The 16,797-nt window shown below is 39.2% G+C and overlaps 1 protein-coding gene across 1 annotated transcript; it reads right to left on the bottom strand.

Moving 5' to 3' along the window:
• Positions 1-654: 654 nt before the first annotated feature.
• Positions 655-16,775, bottom strand: ankrd16 (ankyrin repeat domain 16). Its single transcript, XM_015352387.2, has 7 exons — positions 15,878-16,775; positions 13,608-13,828; positions 12,453-12,495; positions 11,833-11,941; positions 10,389-10,550; positions 7,023-7,101; positions 655-4,972 (listed from the first exon to the last, which is right to left on the bottom strand). Exons 1-7 carry the CDS (start codon positions 16,213-16,215, stop codon positions 4,794-4,796), a joined length of 1,131 nt encoding a protein of 376 aa, XP_015207873.2. The 5' UTR covers positions 16,216-16,775; the 3' UTR covers positions 655-4,793.
• Between the last annotated feature and the right edge of the window lie 22 nt (positions 16,776-16,797).

The raw sequence follows: 16,797 nt of genomic DNA, 5'->3' as shown, positions 1-16,797 counted from the left end.
ACAGACTGCAGGGTGAGCGCCCCCTGCTGGCCCCACTAACACCTCTTCCAGCAGCAACCTTAGTTTTTCCCGGGAGGTCTCCCATCCAGGTACTGGCCAGGCTCACACCTGCTTAAATTCTCCTGAGGGGGTGGTGGTAAGGGCTCCTGGATTATATCAGCACATTTGGTGGTATAAATGAGCATGGTATTTCGCTCAAATTGGTTTGTTTAAATGCCCAGCTATGTAAATTGGTACTTTTGTAAGCTGATTTGGATAATAGCATCAGCCAAATAAATCAATAACAACACCCCGAGGACCGGATACCTCTTTTACCTGTGGGATATCTTAATTCCATTTTTTCTGTCAAGAACGTCTATTTTAAAAAAAAAAGTGGAATAGTTACAATGATAATAACCCATTGGTAAGGTCAGAAGGCTGTGCGGGGTGTCAGGGAATGGTGATCACTGAAGGCAGACACTGCTCCTGCTCCATCGCTGACTACACCACCAAGCGATTCTAGAGGGTGCTAGGTAAGGCAGTTGTCATTTATAATATCCCATTTTATTACAATATTTCAATCCTCCACACAAATGTAACCCCGTAACACAGCAATTCCTCAGGCTTGCGACATATCCCCGGGGGGTGGCAGTGACCGGACGACGAGGAAAGGGGTAAATATAACTTTTCCTGTTTATTCCATGTTTATACTACACCAAAAGGAAAAGAAACAATTTTTCATCTGTGGAGTCTTCTTCAGGTGTTAGGGAGAGAGGGCGTCTGGCAGTTCTAAACCCCTCTGTGAGGATGCAGATGGAGAACACTGCATGATCATGGCTGTTAGAGGCGAAATGGGAGAAATACTGGCTGGGATCTTTGATCCTCAGCTCTGACTCCCTGAAACAGTCTGCCAGTCTCCTTCCTGTCTCACCAAAGAGATGGCAGTAAATAAGGCTACTGGAAATACACGATGGTGTTCTGGTGAGGTTTTGGCTGTGGGCCGAGCTAACTGCTCAGGGCTCCTTGATTACCTGGCTGTACGCAGATGGCCAGGTGTAACAACGCATTGTGTATTCGCACCCTGTTCCAGAGCCGCCCCCCCCCCGATCACAGGTACAGATGAACCTGTTTTGCAAACCAACGTCACCTCTGATTGGTGTGCCAATTTCCAGTGCCTGAGCTAGGAGGGCCATTAATGAATGGAAGAAAACCATTCAAAGAAAAAAAAGAGAACAAGGTTCATCAACACTTACTGTAGAGAGACGCTGGCCATTCAATGCAACTTAAGATCAATACAGCCATTTTTCCTCTCTGTGACACTCTATATCTCTTCTATCCACGTAACATCTTACAATGATAACAGCAACGGCAAATTTACACTGTTAAGGTCTTAAATGTCAGGTGGTCATTCCAAGCTGTCATGGAAGTTTGATTAACAGAAATAATACTATCAGCTGTGGAATGTCTTTGCATCTTCTGTGGGTGTAGCTAGAATTTACCAGTGACCTTTTGGTACCCCATGGGTTCCTGCACCCCAGACAGCAAACCACTGATCTACAGTATCTCAAGTCAAATAACTGTCGAGTTCCAAGAGGAGAGCTGGTTGAATTTTTGCTTAGTTATTTGAGCTAGTGTAGTGCACTCTGATTTGTGTAGTCATTATTCCCGAATGTGTTCTCTTGGTTCCCTTTGTCTACAAAATGTCAAAAGTTTCACTTTCCACAGTAGCCGTCAACATTTTTGTGTGTGTTTTTGAATATATTAAACAGTTGCATGTGGCAGAAAACACATCCATGTGTGCAGAAGATTGCAACAAGCTTTCTTAAATTAACAGATGTCACTTAAAACTAGATAAGGCTCATCAATAGCCTTGACTGCAAAACTATTTAGCACATTCCTCTTCATTTCAATGCATGAGTTCATTTAATAGGCTGATCACGGATACCATTTTCTGAAAAAAAGAAATACAGACCTTCACTGTGAATTTGAATTACAGTAAATCTAAAGGCAAATAAAGACCACTATTTTCCTGATATGCGAGTTAATATGGATCAAGCAAGTAAATCGCTTATAATAAAAGCTATTAAACATTCTGCATTTTTGTAATCTCTGGAAATGTTACTTTTGTGGAAAATACTTGAATTGTAATTGTGCTCATTTGCCGAGTACACTCTACAAATACTTGCTGTATTTCTAAGATACATAATGTTATTGTATACAGTTCAATAAAGTCAATCTAAATTAATATATATATGTGAATACCGTAAGAACTGGTATAGTACTGAAATCATAATGTAGACTGAAAATCAAAAAGCAGTCTCATTAATTAGCATGTTAATTAAAAAGTATAATGTTTTTATGAGATGTTTAAAGTATTAAAGGTTTGAATTGGCAGTGCTGTAAGAGACCATGCCTTGTCAATGATCAGCACAGGCTCCTATTGCACAAAAGAAACAACACTCAGGTCTAAAGGATTTAATTTTGAATAAAACTGGAGCTCTAACAACTATGATACGTTTCCATTGCGCTGTCATAATTAAAACATTTAACAGTTCATATTGGGTAAAACTTCCTTTAGGATTCCATGCAGTTGAGTGTTAATGCGCAGACCTGCTCAGTCCCTGGTCTGGGATGTCTACCACTCCTCCTCTAACACCTGCAACTAGCTCACAAATACTGGCTAACCATGCATCGTCCTGCAGGAATTGCGACTCTTTCATATTGGCTGCTACGGGAATAGGAAACAGTCAGTTGAATGATTTTATCAAATATCTTTTGGGTACTACAGATTCTGTACCAAGGGCTTTTTTGCAATAATGGAGGTTTCTCCACTCACACTTCCACTGCCCACCATATTGACTCAAAAAACAAGGCAACAGTTAGTAAAACATTTATCACAATTTATCCATATCATTGTCCATCAACTCTGATGGAATTCCATCAGGGAAGAAAACACTCCGCCACATTCTCTGCCACCACATCTAATGGTCTCTAGCCAACAGCAGTCAGCAAATTTGTCGCTCTTTTGTTAATGTTACCACTGAACCTGTAGATCATTGTCAATGCAAACAGCAAGCAGTCATTCTGCTGAAACAAGAGATATTTCTTTCAGGAAGGTCTCATTCTCTAGCCATTTAAGTCTGAAAATGATTGATCAGACACATGCACTGATAGATTGCCTAAAGAGCCACATTCCTGGTGTCTCTGGATGACTCTCCCGATTGCTGAAACAGAACATCCCTTTCTCCAGGAAATGTACTGTACGTCACAGACAGGTGATCTTCCAGTGCGACGCGGTCATGTCTTTTACTCCTCATGCATTAATTAAAATTGTATCTTTCTAAATGACCGTTTACATAGACCCTTGATTAACTCGTGTTGGCAATGGTAACTCTTCTCAGATAAACACTGAGCACCTGGAGTTGTTACTAAATCACATGACTTGAGCTCAGTGACTTATCCCAAGGAAAAATGCTCCTCCCTCAACTAACACATTTGATCATCATGTTAAAACATCACTATGTATTGATGTTAAATGCAGACCATTGCCATTCTATACAAGTACCCTTACTTCCATTTTGGAAAACCTTATTCCATAATGTGTTTAAGATTGGTTGTAAAGTGTGCATTATTAGCAGGTTATACAGTAATACCATCCTAACACCCTTTCTATTTCCAGGACCATTTATGAGAACTTCCCCGTCTTACAGGATGGCCCCTCTACTGGTACCCTCTTTTCTGACTGCATTTGGTGCTGAAAATGCCCAGCTATTTACATTGGTGAGACAGGAAGGAGACTAGGAGACCTTTTCAGGGAACATGTCAGAGCTGTGAAGATCAAAGATCTCTCTAAACCGATAATTCCCCATTTCACAATCTTTTCTTCCTGTCTGTGTCCTCACACAGGTGTTTCGGAATTCTTATTGCAAAAAAAAAAACATCCGGAACCAACATTTTTCTGAAACTAGGATCACACCTTCCCCCTTCTCTCAACGACAGACTCATCTCCTTCTAGGGCTCTCAATTCATTTGCAGGCTTCGACTTCTCACCTCTCCTCCAGTTCTCGCTAAGTGGTGGAACTCCTTCTCTCCTGCTTCCCGCCTCCTTATCATTACTTCTGCATTGGAGTACTTTTAGTACATATTTTGCCTTTACAAATATACTGGGCCTTCTGTAACAGATGGTTTGGTACATGACCAGAGATTGACATATCATGGAAACTATGAGATTGCCTGGCTTTGGTCTTTGCTTTTTACTTTCCCAGGTCAAAGCAAAGCAGCAAAGATTCTTTTTGTAGAACGATTTAGAATCTCCAATTATTTTGTTATACATGCTCAGTTTGAAAAAGCCATTTGTATGCTATTTTTGTCTGGGCATGCATCTACAGTACAAACCATCACCATCGCACATAGGGGGGAAAATGAAGAAGTGCAGGCAGACACCTCTGACTTCAAGCTAGTGGTATTTGAACCTGTTTCAGGCACCATGGCCCCAAACTGGAGGTTCAGAGCTGATTGCTGGAGAGCCCGCAAAGGATTGATGTGCTGCCGAGAGCCAAAAGTGCCCTGGCAAACTAACCCCACGCTGTCTCCCTGGCGCTCAGTCGGTTGTGCTCTGCTGCGTGGGAAATCCTGGTCTCGATCAGCTAGTGACAGAGCAGAACCTGCACCTGGCCGGATGCCTTTTCCTTTTCAGAAGGCCCAAGCTACGTTTCTTTTCCGCTTGGGTCACTCGAAAAGCCCAAACTAAGATTACTTTGTTTTCTTCTTCCGCAGTTTATTCACTATACCAAAAAATAAAACCCAATGTGTGCCTAGTTAAGTTTGGGTTCATTAGAATCTCCAAGGACCTCTTCAAAAACTTTCAGCACATCTGGTTTCTTAATGAAATGTTTTGCTGTTGTTCCAGAGGAGTCTTCTGTATCACTCAAGCCTGCCTGCAAGAGAATTCTCACAGCCTCTGCATGCTGGCCGGCACAAGCCATGTGTAGCACTGGAATGAGAAACAAAGAAAACAACCATCATGACTAGTTCAGTTTATAAGGTCTTGTGTCTTGCTTTTTATTCTTTTTTTTTTTTAAGGACAATAAAAGTAAACATTACCTTTTAAATGAGTTTAATGAAATAACTAAAATGATGGGTTGATCCAGCAAGAATTTAGCTTTATACTTTTACTGAGAAATATACACACACAATAACATGAAGATTACATGACCATGCTAGGATACGTTTTAAAGAATTCTTAGGATAGAATGAATAAACAAATCTTAAGAAATTATATCATTATTGCTTTTCTGCTGCAGGATATGTCTTATGGTCCATGAACGTCTCTTATGAACCAGTAATATTCTGATAATTCCAGTTGGAATCAGGATATACCTTTGTTCCAATCCTTTATTTAAACCCATTTTTAAGGTTATGTGTATAGTAAGCACAATAATGCCACTCACACCTCTTCACCTTAGTTATATAAGAATACTGCTTTATGTTTTCTTAAAAGAATACTAGAAAAAGAGACTCCAAGTGAAATTCCAAGTGTAGCATTTTTTAAAGGCTGGTGTAAAATCTTCGTTTAAACAGGTTGTAAAGGGGTGAAAAGTGCTTCAGCTCGTTAAAATAAGCATTTGAAGGAAAAAGTGTTGAGTGGGGGAGGACTGACACTATGCTTCAAGAAGGTCTGTTTCGGGAAATGAAGGAGCTAAACAGAACCTGCAGAAAGACAGGGCTGGAGGACATGCACAAGGGGGCAAAGATGAGTGCTGGAGGGGTAATGGCGTGATGGAAGGATTCTGAATGACCATCACTCAGACAATATGTGATATTAAGTGGTTGGGATTCACTGAATGGGAAGCTATTATGTGAGTGATCCATCTCCTCTGTTCACTTAAGAGTAATGGTGTGGTTTATTTCATTTCAAGCCTCAAGTATTGATAATTATCCACTCTATAAGACTTTTATTGTTTAGTTCACGTCCAGATTGTGATGAGGCATTATAGTGTTCATTTCTACAACCAAAGTTAGTTGAAATTAGTTAGTTGAACCAAAGTTAGCACTGTTGATCGTCACCTTGAATACGTTATATTAATAATAATATCACTTTATTAACCCTTTACAATTTCTTGCATTAGAAATTGTCTTTTCGCATACCCCAACTTGCTCTCCATGAGACACACAGACAGGGAGAGAGCCTGGGGTCAGAGCGCAGGGTCTGCCATTGTACGGCGCCCCTGGAGCAGTTGGGGTTAAGGGCCTTGCTCAGGGGCCCAACGGAGTAGGATTCCTCTGCCGGCTGCAGGATTTGAACCGGCAACCTTCCAGCCACAGGCACAGATCCTTAGCCACAGAGCCACCGCTCCGCCCCCAAGTAATTTTGCATATTAGACTATGTGCAAAACTATAGAGTCAGGAGCCAATGGAGTTAAAAGCATTAAGTAAAGCCGTGTTCTAGACTTCTTCCAATGCACACAGAATTATCATACATTTATGTAACTCCAGCACAGTACTCTATATGTTTTATCGATTCGTTTTTTCAGTTAAACAGAAATGAATATTGCTATGTTTTTATATTTAATAAAAAATAAAAAACAAGAATGAAAAACTAAGGAATGAACATAAAATCTATTTCAATATAAGCTGTATGGCCCTAACGCTCATACAGCACCATTCTGTGTTGTATGGGCAAGTGCAGTACAAACAAACATACAACAGTGTGTGAAATAAAGTCAGTTAAAGTAAAATACTGTTATGTAAAATAATAAAACGTACATGTAAAGTTGTTTCCAGAGTATTCTGCAAACTTTGAAATACTACAATTGATACAACCTATTAGTGGTTACTTTTTCCTTGGGAATTTTGGTGCAAACTTATTCCCACATGGGATCAGAAAAAAACATTAGTTCAGCTCATTTTAAACATTTTGCATCTTTGTTTTAGGACTCATGATTGATTGATTGTGGGAAAAGAGGGAAATGATACAGGCCACATGCTGCTTGCTCACATGTCCACATGCACTATCAATTTTGGGGAAAAAAAAGTCTACTTACCTGATCTTCCCTTTGCATCCTTAGCTAGGAGGTCAGCTCCTAATGAAATCAGTGTCTTTATCGCATTGCTATGACCCTCCTGTAAATAAAAGGTTTAATTTTTTTTTTTAACGTTTAGAGACCCACCCTACTTGGAATCACCAATAGTATTTTTACACCTCCGCTTACAATGAAGCACACACACACACACACACCTCCACCTCCGACCCGCCCACCAGTTCAGCCATTTATCTTATAGCTTGTCAGAAGATGAGAGTTACACAGTGCTCCGGGGAAAGATTCAGTTCCAGCTGGAGGGAAGGCACATCCTTCACTCAATGAATTAATGTCATTGACGAAGTTGTAGGAGTCTCTGTTCGACTGGGAGTTGAGACAGCCCGGTAGGCCTCATCCCAACCTTACTCCCAGTGGTACTGAGTGAACAGTGTGCCACCGTAGAATGGAATCCCCTTCATAGCTGGCTAGTGATGTGGCCCAGGCTCGAACCCGTGACACCTGGGTGACAAAGCTCAGCCTGCACTTCACAGGAGTGACCTCAAAGACCAGAAATGCTAATTGCTAAGATCACAGGCTACTGCATATTTCATACAAAGGTCTATATCGAGTGTCAGGTCACCAATGAAATGAATGTGAGGGGTCATAGCTGACTCCCAAGATATGATCAGGAAGAGAGGCCGAAGGGCAGAAGAGCCCTTTCCTCTTTCAGATTGGGATTGTTGAGCAGGGTGAAACACGAAGTGCAGGCCCTGCACAGGCTGGGTTTTCTTTGCAGATCAGCAAAGGCCTTTTGTATATGGAGTTCTCAACCCACCACATTTGTCAAATATTTGTTTAAAATAAATAAAGGAAATGAAACCTCTTGGTGCGGTTGTCTAAAGTTGCTACTGCAAGAACGGAATAATACTGTCTGAAAAAGAAGAAGTAGAGTAGGTGATTTTCCACTATTACCGAGACTTAAAACTATTTAGCTAAACAGATATAAATTTTCTTGTTCTACATCTACACTCTATCTTCAGTGAGTTTCAGCACTAATCTGTGGTTAAGGTGCAAACTGCAATTTAAATGTATTGTTTTACTGTAAACAGAATTTGCGTAAAATAAGAGTTTATTCCACTTTATATCTGAATGACCATTCTGCTATAGGTTAATTACAAGGTTACCAAATAATGGTATATTAAGTCAAAGATTTACAGTCAAGGCACTGATATTGCTGCGTAAAATATTTAAGCTAAGCAATAATCAGCGTTATGCAGTCAAGACCTACATCAGGAAATGTCAAATTGACAAGACGGTTTAAGACAAGGAACATAAAAAGAATGTGGTTTGAGATAGCTAAAACTTACAGTACTGTTTAAAATTTGAAATCAAACTTACAGATTATTTACAGGAAATGAATGTTCAGGGCCATAACAAATGCTTAAAAACAATTTCACATTTTACAAAAATAACAGGAAGCTTATTTATTTTTAAAATATGTACAAAACCTATCATACTAATATTATGGACTCAACCATTGTTAAAACAAGCAGTATACATTACACGTCCTCTAATAACATCAAATCACCATAGATTCAACATATACCAAACTCAACAGTCCATTACAGACAGATAATTACCAGGGCCTTATAAATTTTTTTCTTGAAATCGGAACGCAAAAGAAAAACAAACCTAAATGTCAGAAGTTTTAAGAAAAGAAAATCAAAAACACGGCCAAGAGAGGGTGGAAGATATTGGTGGATAAACATCATTATGGAGAAAGAGGAAAGCTGAAAGAGTTGGAGGTGTAACACTACACAATCAAAGAGCATTCAGGCACACAAAATTAACCTAAATAAATCATGGATCTCAAAATGCATGAATCAGATGTAGAAAAAAAATAAAAAGGTGTAGCATTAGGAGTAACTACTAACAACTTCATGCACATGTCATAAGCATTTATCACGGTAGATTTTAATTAGAAACACAAGAAAAGTTATAAAAACAAGAAGAAACCATTCAAACGTTTTGGCAGTGAGCAGTTAATTGATCCAAGGATCTCAAATCAGTTTTTATCAGGGTATCTGCTCAATCGTTTGGGTAAAGAAACCCACCCTGTTCTCAATTTTAAATGCCCAAGCATGTACAGTAGGTTCCACTTTTTAAATGCTTCCCTACATTGTCTAGAACAGGTAAATGCTACGTCAACATAAACACCCAAGTCTTTTACATAAGTAAATTTACCTCACAAAGACTGGGAATAACCAATGAGTACAGTATGTCAACAGCTGTAAATAAAAGAGCCATGACTAATGTTTACTATCCTACTCAGTTTGTCAGAGAACAAACTGTACATGAAAGTTAGTATTGATACCATCTCTTCAAACAAGATAGAGCAAGGCATACAGGGATAAGCAAACCACAGGGGAACTGTGATCATAATTTGGTATGATTTGAAGAAAATGCTCTTGGTCAAGTCCAAAACAAAAGTGTACAATTTAATGAAAACGGGTTATGAGCAAGAATATGTTTATGAAAAACACAATCGGATAAGAGAGATATGAAATCAGTATCAGTAATTATTTCCACTGAGCGGAAATAATTTAAATCTGGTCTGCTTAAAGCAAGAATACATGCATCCTGCAAGTAAACTGAAGGATAAAACGCAATGGACAAAATGGTTTAATGGATCACTGAGGATAAATATATGGAGAAAGGAAGCACGGAGTAAAATAGTTCAATAAAAAAATCCAGTGTTTGGATTTTTTGGAGTGTTTTACAGCAGCAGTGTTGGTGTACAGGTGGACAGAAGAAAAAAAAAGGTATGAATCAGAACTTAAATCTGTTGGTTTTGGAGTTGGGGAGTCGATATCTGGAAATTAGTAAACAAGGGTTGTGAATTGGTCCGATTATTGGCTTTAATCAGACCAGTTCTGATGCTGTTCATTTTAAGCAGACCTAGATAACCCACAAACATGCTGAACCTTCAGGAACAGGACTGGAAACCCCTAAAACAACTGAACATTTTTGTAATGAATGGTGAAGAGAACATGGAGACCTGACCAAGTATTCAAAGTCTTCAAAGCCAATGACAGTCAGCTGACACTGTCGGAAACGTCAGTGAAATATAAATCGGCGGCCTGAAGTGGAAACTACAAAGAAGTGCACAAACTGAGAATAGGAGGCACTCTTTTGCACCAAGGACTGTGGAAATCTGGAACAAGCTGCTCTGTCAAGCTTCAGTTTGGGTTACTTATATTTAATGTATGTAAAGGTTGGATACTTGCTTCAGTAACCTGCTTGCAACTCATCATGACAGATGGAGCCCTAGAATGACACCTCATTGTAAAGGTTTTTCTTTAAAGTGGTAGAAATATGAAAGGCGCTCACCTTTGCAGCATAGTGCAGAGCTGTCAGCTTGATGTCAGTGGCTTTTTCATTCACATTCACCCCCAGGTCCTCGACAAGGAAGCGCAGTGCATCTTCCTGAGCAGTGACTGCTGCCTGGTGTAAGGGCTGAGCTCCCAGGTTATCCACAGCTGTGAAAGAGGCCTAATAATCACAAATACAAAGAAAACCAAATCAAATCAAAGTTAATTTATCAAATGCACAACAATACAGCGTGCAGCAGTAGTTGCTGGCAATGAAATGTCTTTTCTGCGAGCTCACAAAAATCACAAAATTGAGGTTACGAAAATAAGGTTACATAATAATAGGTGTAATAGAAATTGAATAAAACTCAATATGAGTAGAGCTGCTGTCCATGGTGTATGCAATATATACAAGTAGTGTGGTTATGCTGAATGTCCATGTAGCCATTACAGGTGATTTCCTAAAGGAGCTGCAGGTTGGCTATTTTGCAGTCTTATTGCCTGGAGGTAGAAGCTGTTCCGTAGTCTGTTAGACTTGGTCTGAATGCTTCGGTACCGTTTACCGGACGGTAGGAGGGAAAACGGTTTGTGACTGGGATGACTGGGGTCCTTGAGAATGGACCTGGCCTTCTTAAGACATCTAGCTGAGTAGACTTAATGCACCACATCTTTGGTTTCTGGTACAAGTGGCCTGGTGTGGGAGTATGAGCTGTATTTGCGTGTGCGTCTCTGTCTCCTTCACGATGGATTGTCCTTGCAACCGTTGCTTGCTGGTAAATGGGCTCCAGTTCCCCCTCGAATTGGATGAAGAGGTTAGAAAATGGGTGGATGGGTGTTTATTTTATGGAAAGGAACAAGTAAAGGTTTATTCCATGCTGAAAAGAGAGGAAAAGAAACAACTTTTCGGCTGTGGAGCCTTCCTCGGGTGTGTGCGCCTTTCAGGTGTGTGTCCTCTGCAGCCTACGCATGCTGACACAGCTTCCTACTTGAACTGTTCATTTTATGCACTACCAGTAGACGTGTACAGCCTGGAGTCTCTGCTTGGCCACAACAGAATGCAAAGGGATCCTATTTTCTAGGCTTTCATTTGTGATTACATTTCAGAACATTTGAGCATTTATTTTTCACTTGGAGGTCTTGTGTTACAATGCATAAACAAAGTTAATATAAATTCTAATTTAATGTGTCTTTCAGGATTTCCGGTGTTACTTTGGAAAGGGAGTGTAGCTGTTCTCTAGCTACAGTATGACCCGTTGCTTGTATCTATTGTTCCATAAACAGTTAACAAGTTATTTTTTAATGAAATACAGCATTCTTACAATATATGAAGACTATTTTAAACAAAACCAAAAATTCCAGCCATAAAGTGACAAATTATAAAAAAAATCTCATAAAAGGCACTATCTACCTAAATCTGCAAGCAAGGTGAGTAAGCTGGAAAAACAGGTTCTCTAATCACCTACCTGGTGTTTTTCCATCAAGCTTTTTGCGATTGAAATGTGACCATTTCTTACAGCATCCATAAAAGGAGTCACTCCACAGCTGTCTCTGTAGTCAGGTTCATAATTGCATCTGAAAATGAATGCTACAGTTACAAATATGCCCATACAAAACAATAGATGAAAATGCAAACTACAGTACTACTCTTAAATCACTTGATATTAAGTAATTGATTCCGTTAACAGTCACACACAGAAATGGCTGATACCCCCGCCATCATTATCCTCCATTATCAACCAGCTTGTAAAATATTGTATGATGTTCAGAAAAATTGGTTTAATATAATACAGCAGCTCAGATCATGTTTCATGTTAATTTATTTAATTCAGCTATCCTGTTACTCAGTATTACTGAATAAACAGGATCACATATTACACAATTCAGCATTATGTTCTTTGTCATCACATTGCTGTTCCTGGCACAGAAATCACATTGTTTTTCTCTGTTTGGCCTACTAACCTCACCCATGTCACTGCCCTGCATAAGCAGTGCTAACTTTGGAAGACCTTAACACAATCTGTTTTGAAATTCATAGGCTTGTTTGTCTGTATTCAAAATGTGAGCAATCAGTTATCAAACTTACCTGTCGAGCAGTATATTAACAACCTCGTCACATCCATGCATTGCTAGAAAGAAAAAGTAGGACTTTAAAATAAATCCAGAATAATTCTGTTATTCCATTCATAATGGAATTCATAATTCCAATGCATTCTGAAAAAAAATGCTTTTGGAGGCACAAATAAGACAAACTGTGATACCTTTGCTATTTAGAACACATCAGCTTTAGGTAACACATTTAACAGATTTAATTTACAGTACTTTCTTATATCTACTGATATCCACCTGACCTCAGCTTTTAACTTTCTGACCTCTGTTAGCTCTGCTATCCAACTCTGCCTTTGTTTCCAAAGCAGATGTCATAAATAGGGTTTGTTTAACAGATGTACAATTTTCAAAACCAAAGCTCAGAGATTATTGAACTATAATTTTCAAGACATTCATATCAATTTATTCCCCTTCCTAGATGCTATATTGCATACAGCAGCTTAATTTCGGCAACAGTGAAATCCTCTGATTCATGAACATTTCACACACTGACGGTTTCTGAATTTGTGCCTGCCTTTCAGTACTTACAGGGACTTATATGCATTGATTACCCCGAGCAGCGTGACATCATCTGTATTTTTCCAGGCTTAGCTGTTTGTTTTGGCAGTTCTCACTTTTCTGATTTTTTTTCCAAGCTGCTGTTTGCCTCCAGCAATAGAATTAGATTTTAGTATACAGATGATCAATATTTTGTGTTTATGTAATATATACCACTTATCTTTAGACAACTACCATTAGGACAGTGATAAGATCACCCCCAGCTGATCTTATCACTCTCATTCCCCTTTTCTCCCCCTTTAACAGTCTTAATCTTTGATCTATTTTTAATTTACTTTGAATAATGAATAATTCTATTACACTCTTTAAAAAGAACATAGATACTTAGCGCAGGATGAAATAATTCATTTGGAATACATTACACCAAGAGCTGTAGACTTAACACATTAGGATAACTACTTATTGGAGAACAACAAGATCCATAGATAGGGCATTTTGACTAAAATTATCCCCATCTAATAATACACATAATTCTTTATTGTCAATCTTTTAGGTACTGCATGAAACCGTCTTTGTACTCATGCCTATGAAGAAGATAAATTTGAGAAGACAGATCTGTTCATTCCTGATTTACCTGCAGTGTGCAGTGGAGTTCTGAGAGTCTTGCTCTCCGTCTTCCACACTCCTGAGCAGGTGTCCAGCAGGTACTGTATGACCCAGGGATCTCCTTCTCGGCATGCAATGTGGAAAGAGTTCCAACCATCTTTGTTCTTCAGCGCTGGCTTTGCTCCATTTTCAATCAATTCTTTGATAACATCAAGGTTTCTCCTTGTACAGGCCATCATGAGAGGCGTCCTGCAAGGAGAGAAAAACTAACGATGTGTTAAATTCTTAAAAGGGACTATAATTTGGATTACAAACATATTAACATACTGTAGAATGACCCACATTTACACAGGTTTTAAGATTTTTGGTGGGTAAATAATTCTTGATCTGATATTTTTTTAAGGCAAAACACATTTCAATCTGGTTTCTACGTGATCCAACAAGTAAATGTGCCCATTTGGAGCACAGCTTTGTGAATGGGATTCGCAATGGTGTTGCACAATTCGGCACTGCTGGATTCGCATGACCTTGAGGCAAGAATATCATCTACATGATGCTACACAAGGGTGACCTACTGCATGTGGCTCACCAACTGAGTGTGAAGTGCTACTCGTGAGAACTGCATCACTGACTTGTCTTATTGGTGCTGTGGGCTGAAATAATAAAAAAGAACCACTTGACAAGAATGTGTTTTTGAGTACACATTTGCAGCAGTTTCTGTGAATAGAAAAGGCCTGTACTAATCAGCCACATTGACTAGACTTGGCATTGCCAAATGGACACCACAGACAATAAGTAACTTCTACTTTAGTTTAGAATAAAAAAAAAACAAAGAATCATCAGGTGCTCTTAGAACTTGAAATTCTATTTATTACCATGAACGCAAGCCTATATGCTAATTCTTGCATACTAATAACTCATGTTATTAATGCCAAGGGGCAGATGCTAACAGCGTGGATCAGTTCTTACAGCCTGAGCAAATTACAAATCCAGGGCTCGGGTCTTTATGTTAAATGTTAAGGGGGCATTGTGCACACATTGCTGGATATTCAGAATGAGAGATTAAGAGTCGAGCAGACTCCAGGTTTTCTTCATGTACCAGATTTGTTCAGTTTGGTTTCTGGAAGGTAAATACAGAAGTGTCGTACTCTTGTTATTTTTCTAAACCGGAACAGCAAGGGGTTTGCGGTTATTCTTCAGGAAGCCCCCTGGTGGACAACTATGGACTAATTTCTCATTTCATCATGTTTTAAACATATAACAAGACCGTATAAGTTTGTTTAACAAAATGTAGGCTACTTTTAACAGCCATTTAGCTATAACATTTTTTAAAAGTTAGAACTGTTTTAGTTAGGAACAAGTAAAGATTAAATCTCTGATGAGCCCTCTTCGGGTGTGACTAAACCTGTTTTGTACATATATATAGTCTCTCTGTAAGTGGTGTGTAACGCCCTCGCCTGGTGGTGAGGAGGAAGCGCCCCTAGGCGCTCGTAGTACCGCTGGGCATGCTGGGAGTGGTAGCCGGGGAGAGTCTGAGGGTCAGCACGATGACCAGCGGCTGACCCTACCTGTGTAAATAATGTCCTAGTAGTTCTAGTGCCCTGTGTAGTCTTATAAAAGTATAGCGTGTTGTTAAGTAATTACCACCCTAAAGTTGTGTACGTGTTCCGTCAGTCTCGTCATGTGCGTGTATATCCTATGTTTTATTTTGAGTGGTTGTTAATGAATAAAGTTAGTGCTTGGTTTGTGAACCGCGTCTCCACTGGTCCTTTTTGCTGAAAAGAACCTGTAAACGCTACAGGTGTTTGTCTACAATATACATCACTAGTTAAAAAAGTCTCCCAAATTACGTCATTCACTATTCATCTTCACTACTTACTCTGACATGATGAATTATTGTCAGGCTGTATGCAGAGAGTGATCCTACTTGCACCTTCAATCAAAATTCATGTAAGTGCTAAAAAATCATCAAGGTTTATTTATCAAATGCACATCAATACAGCATGTAGCAGTAGTTACTGGCAATGAAATGTCTTTTCTATGAGCTCACCGGGGGAGATAAAAATCACAAAAATAAGATTACATAATAATAGATAATAATGCAATAGAATAAAATAAACTCAGACAAAACGCAATATAAATAGAGCTGCTATGTGTCCAGAGTGTATGCAGTCTACTGTATTATGTCCAAGTACTGCAGTATGCCGAACACGATGAAAATGAGCTGCAGGTTGGCATTTCCAACAATAACACAAACTGTGGTTGTACGACCTGATTCATCATTAATCAAAGTCTTACCAGTCTGCCTTCTTTAAACGGTCTATATTCGCCCCTTTCGCAATGAGATACACCACGCATTCCCTGTGACTCATTGACGCCGCTTCGTGCAGAGCCGTCTTATAATCGCTGTTATGAAGCTCTATGTCCAAACCGGTGTCTTCCATTAAAAACTTTAAGACTTCCAGGTGACCGTGTCTAGCAGCATAATGTAGCAACGTGTCTCCAGATTTTCCGAAATGTTTCCTTTTGATCAAATTCCGAATGTTTTCCTTTTCACTTAACACCTTTCTGATTAGAGACAATTGTCCCTCTTGCGTTAACTTGACCAGGTATTTGAGTGTATCTTCCTCCCCCATATTGTAATAAAAGTCAATCAACTAGTTTATTGGCAAGGTGCATCTATTGTTAAAATACAAATTTGTGATTATACGAACTTTAACATCTATTTTTCCCATTGTGATAATGTAACTCACTGGAAAAAATAAAATTGCACATGGGACATTTCCGCTTTTGTAAATTCCAGTTTGTTAGTTCTTGATTGCTGCACGGCGTGTATGCTAGTATGTCACCCAGAAAAGGTAAGTTAAAAATGCTTATTTCATCTTTTCATTGCCTATCGTAATACGACTATTTTAGATACATTGCAGTTCAGATGCTGGCTAGTTAAGTTACAAGCCGGGTCAACAAAAAATATCCCTGCGTTATACACTGACAGTTTTACTATACGAAATAGCACTTCGAGCAGAAAAGCGTCTTCACCACAATGCAATTACTAACAGCTATAGATCCAAAAATGAATATCGCATTTGGATGTATCTTCCAGTTTTCCAACAAAACGTATTTTTTCTCCCAAGCTAAACCGTTTGATCGGCGCAGCAAAAGCCATGCCGTAAGTACGACATTACTACGTCAAGGAAGGCGGGTAAAACAAGGAAAAC

The sequence above is a fragment of the Lepisosteus oculatus genome, chromosome 7, assembly GCF_040954835.1.
Source record: "Lepisosteus oculatus isolate fLepOcu1 chromosome 7, fLepOcu1.hap2, whole genome shotgun sequence".
Classification (NCBI taxonomy): Eukaryota; Metazoa; Chordata; class Actinopteri; order Semionotiformes; family Lepisosteidae; genus Lepisosteus; species Lepisosteus oculatus.
Note: the sequence above shows the minus strand (reverse complement) of the source record. Positions and strands in the feature narration are given on the sequence as shown.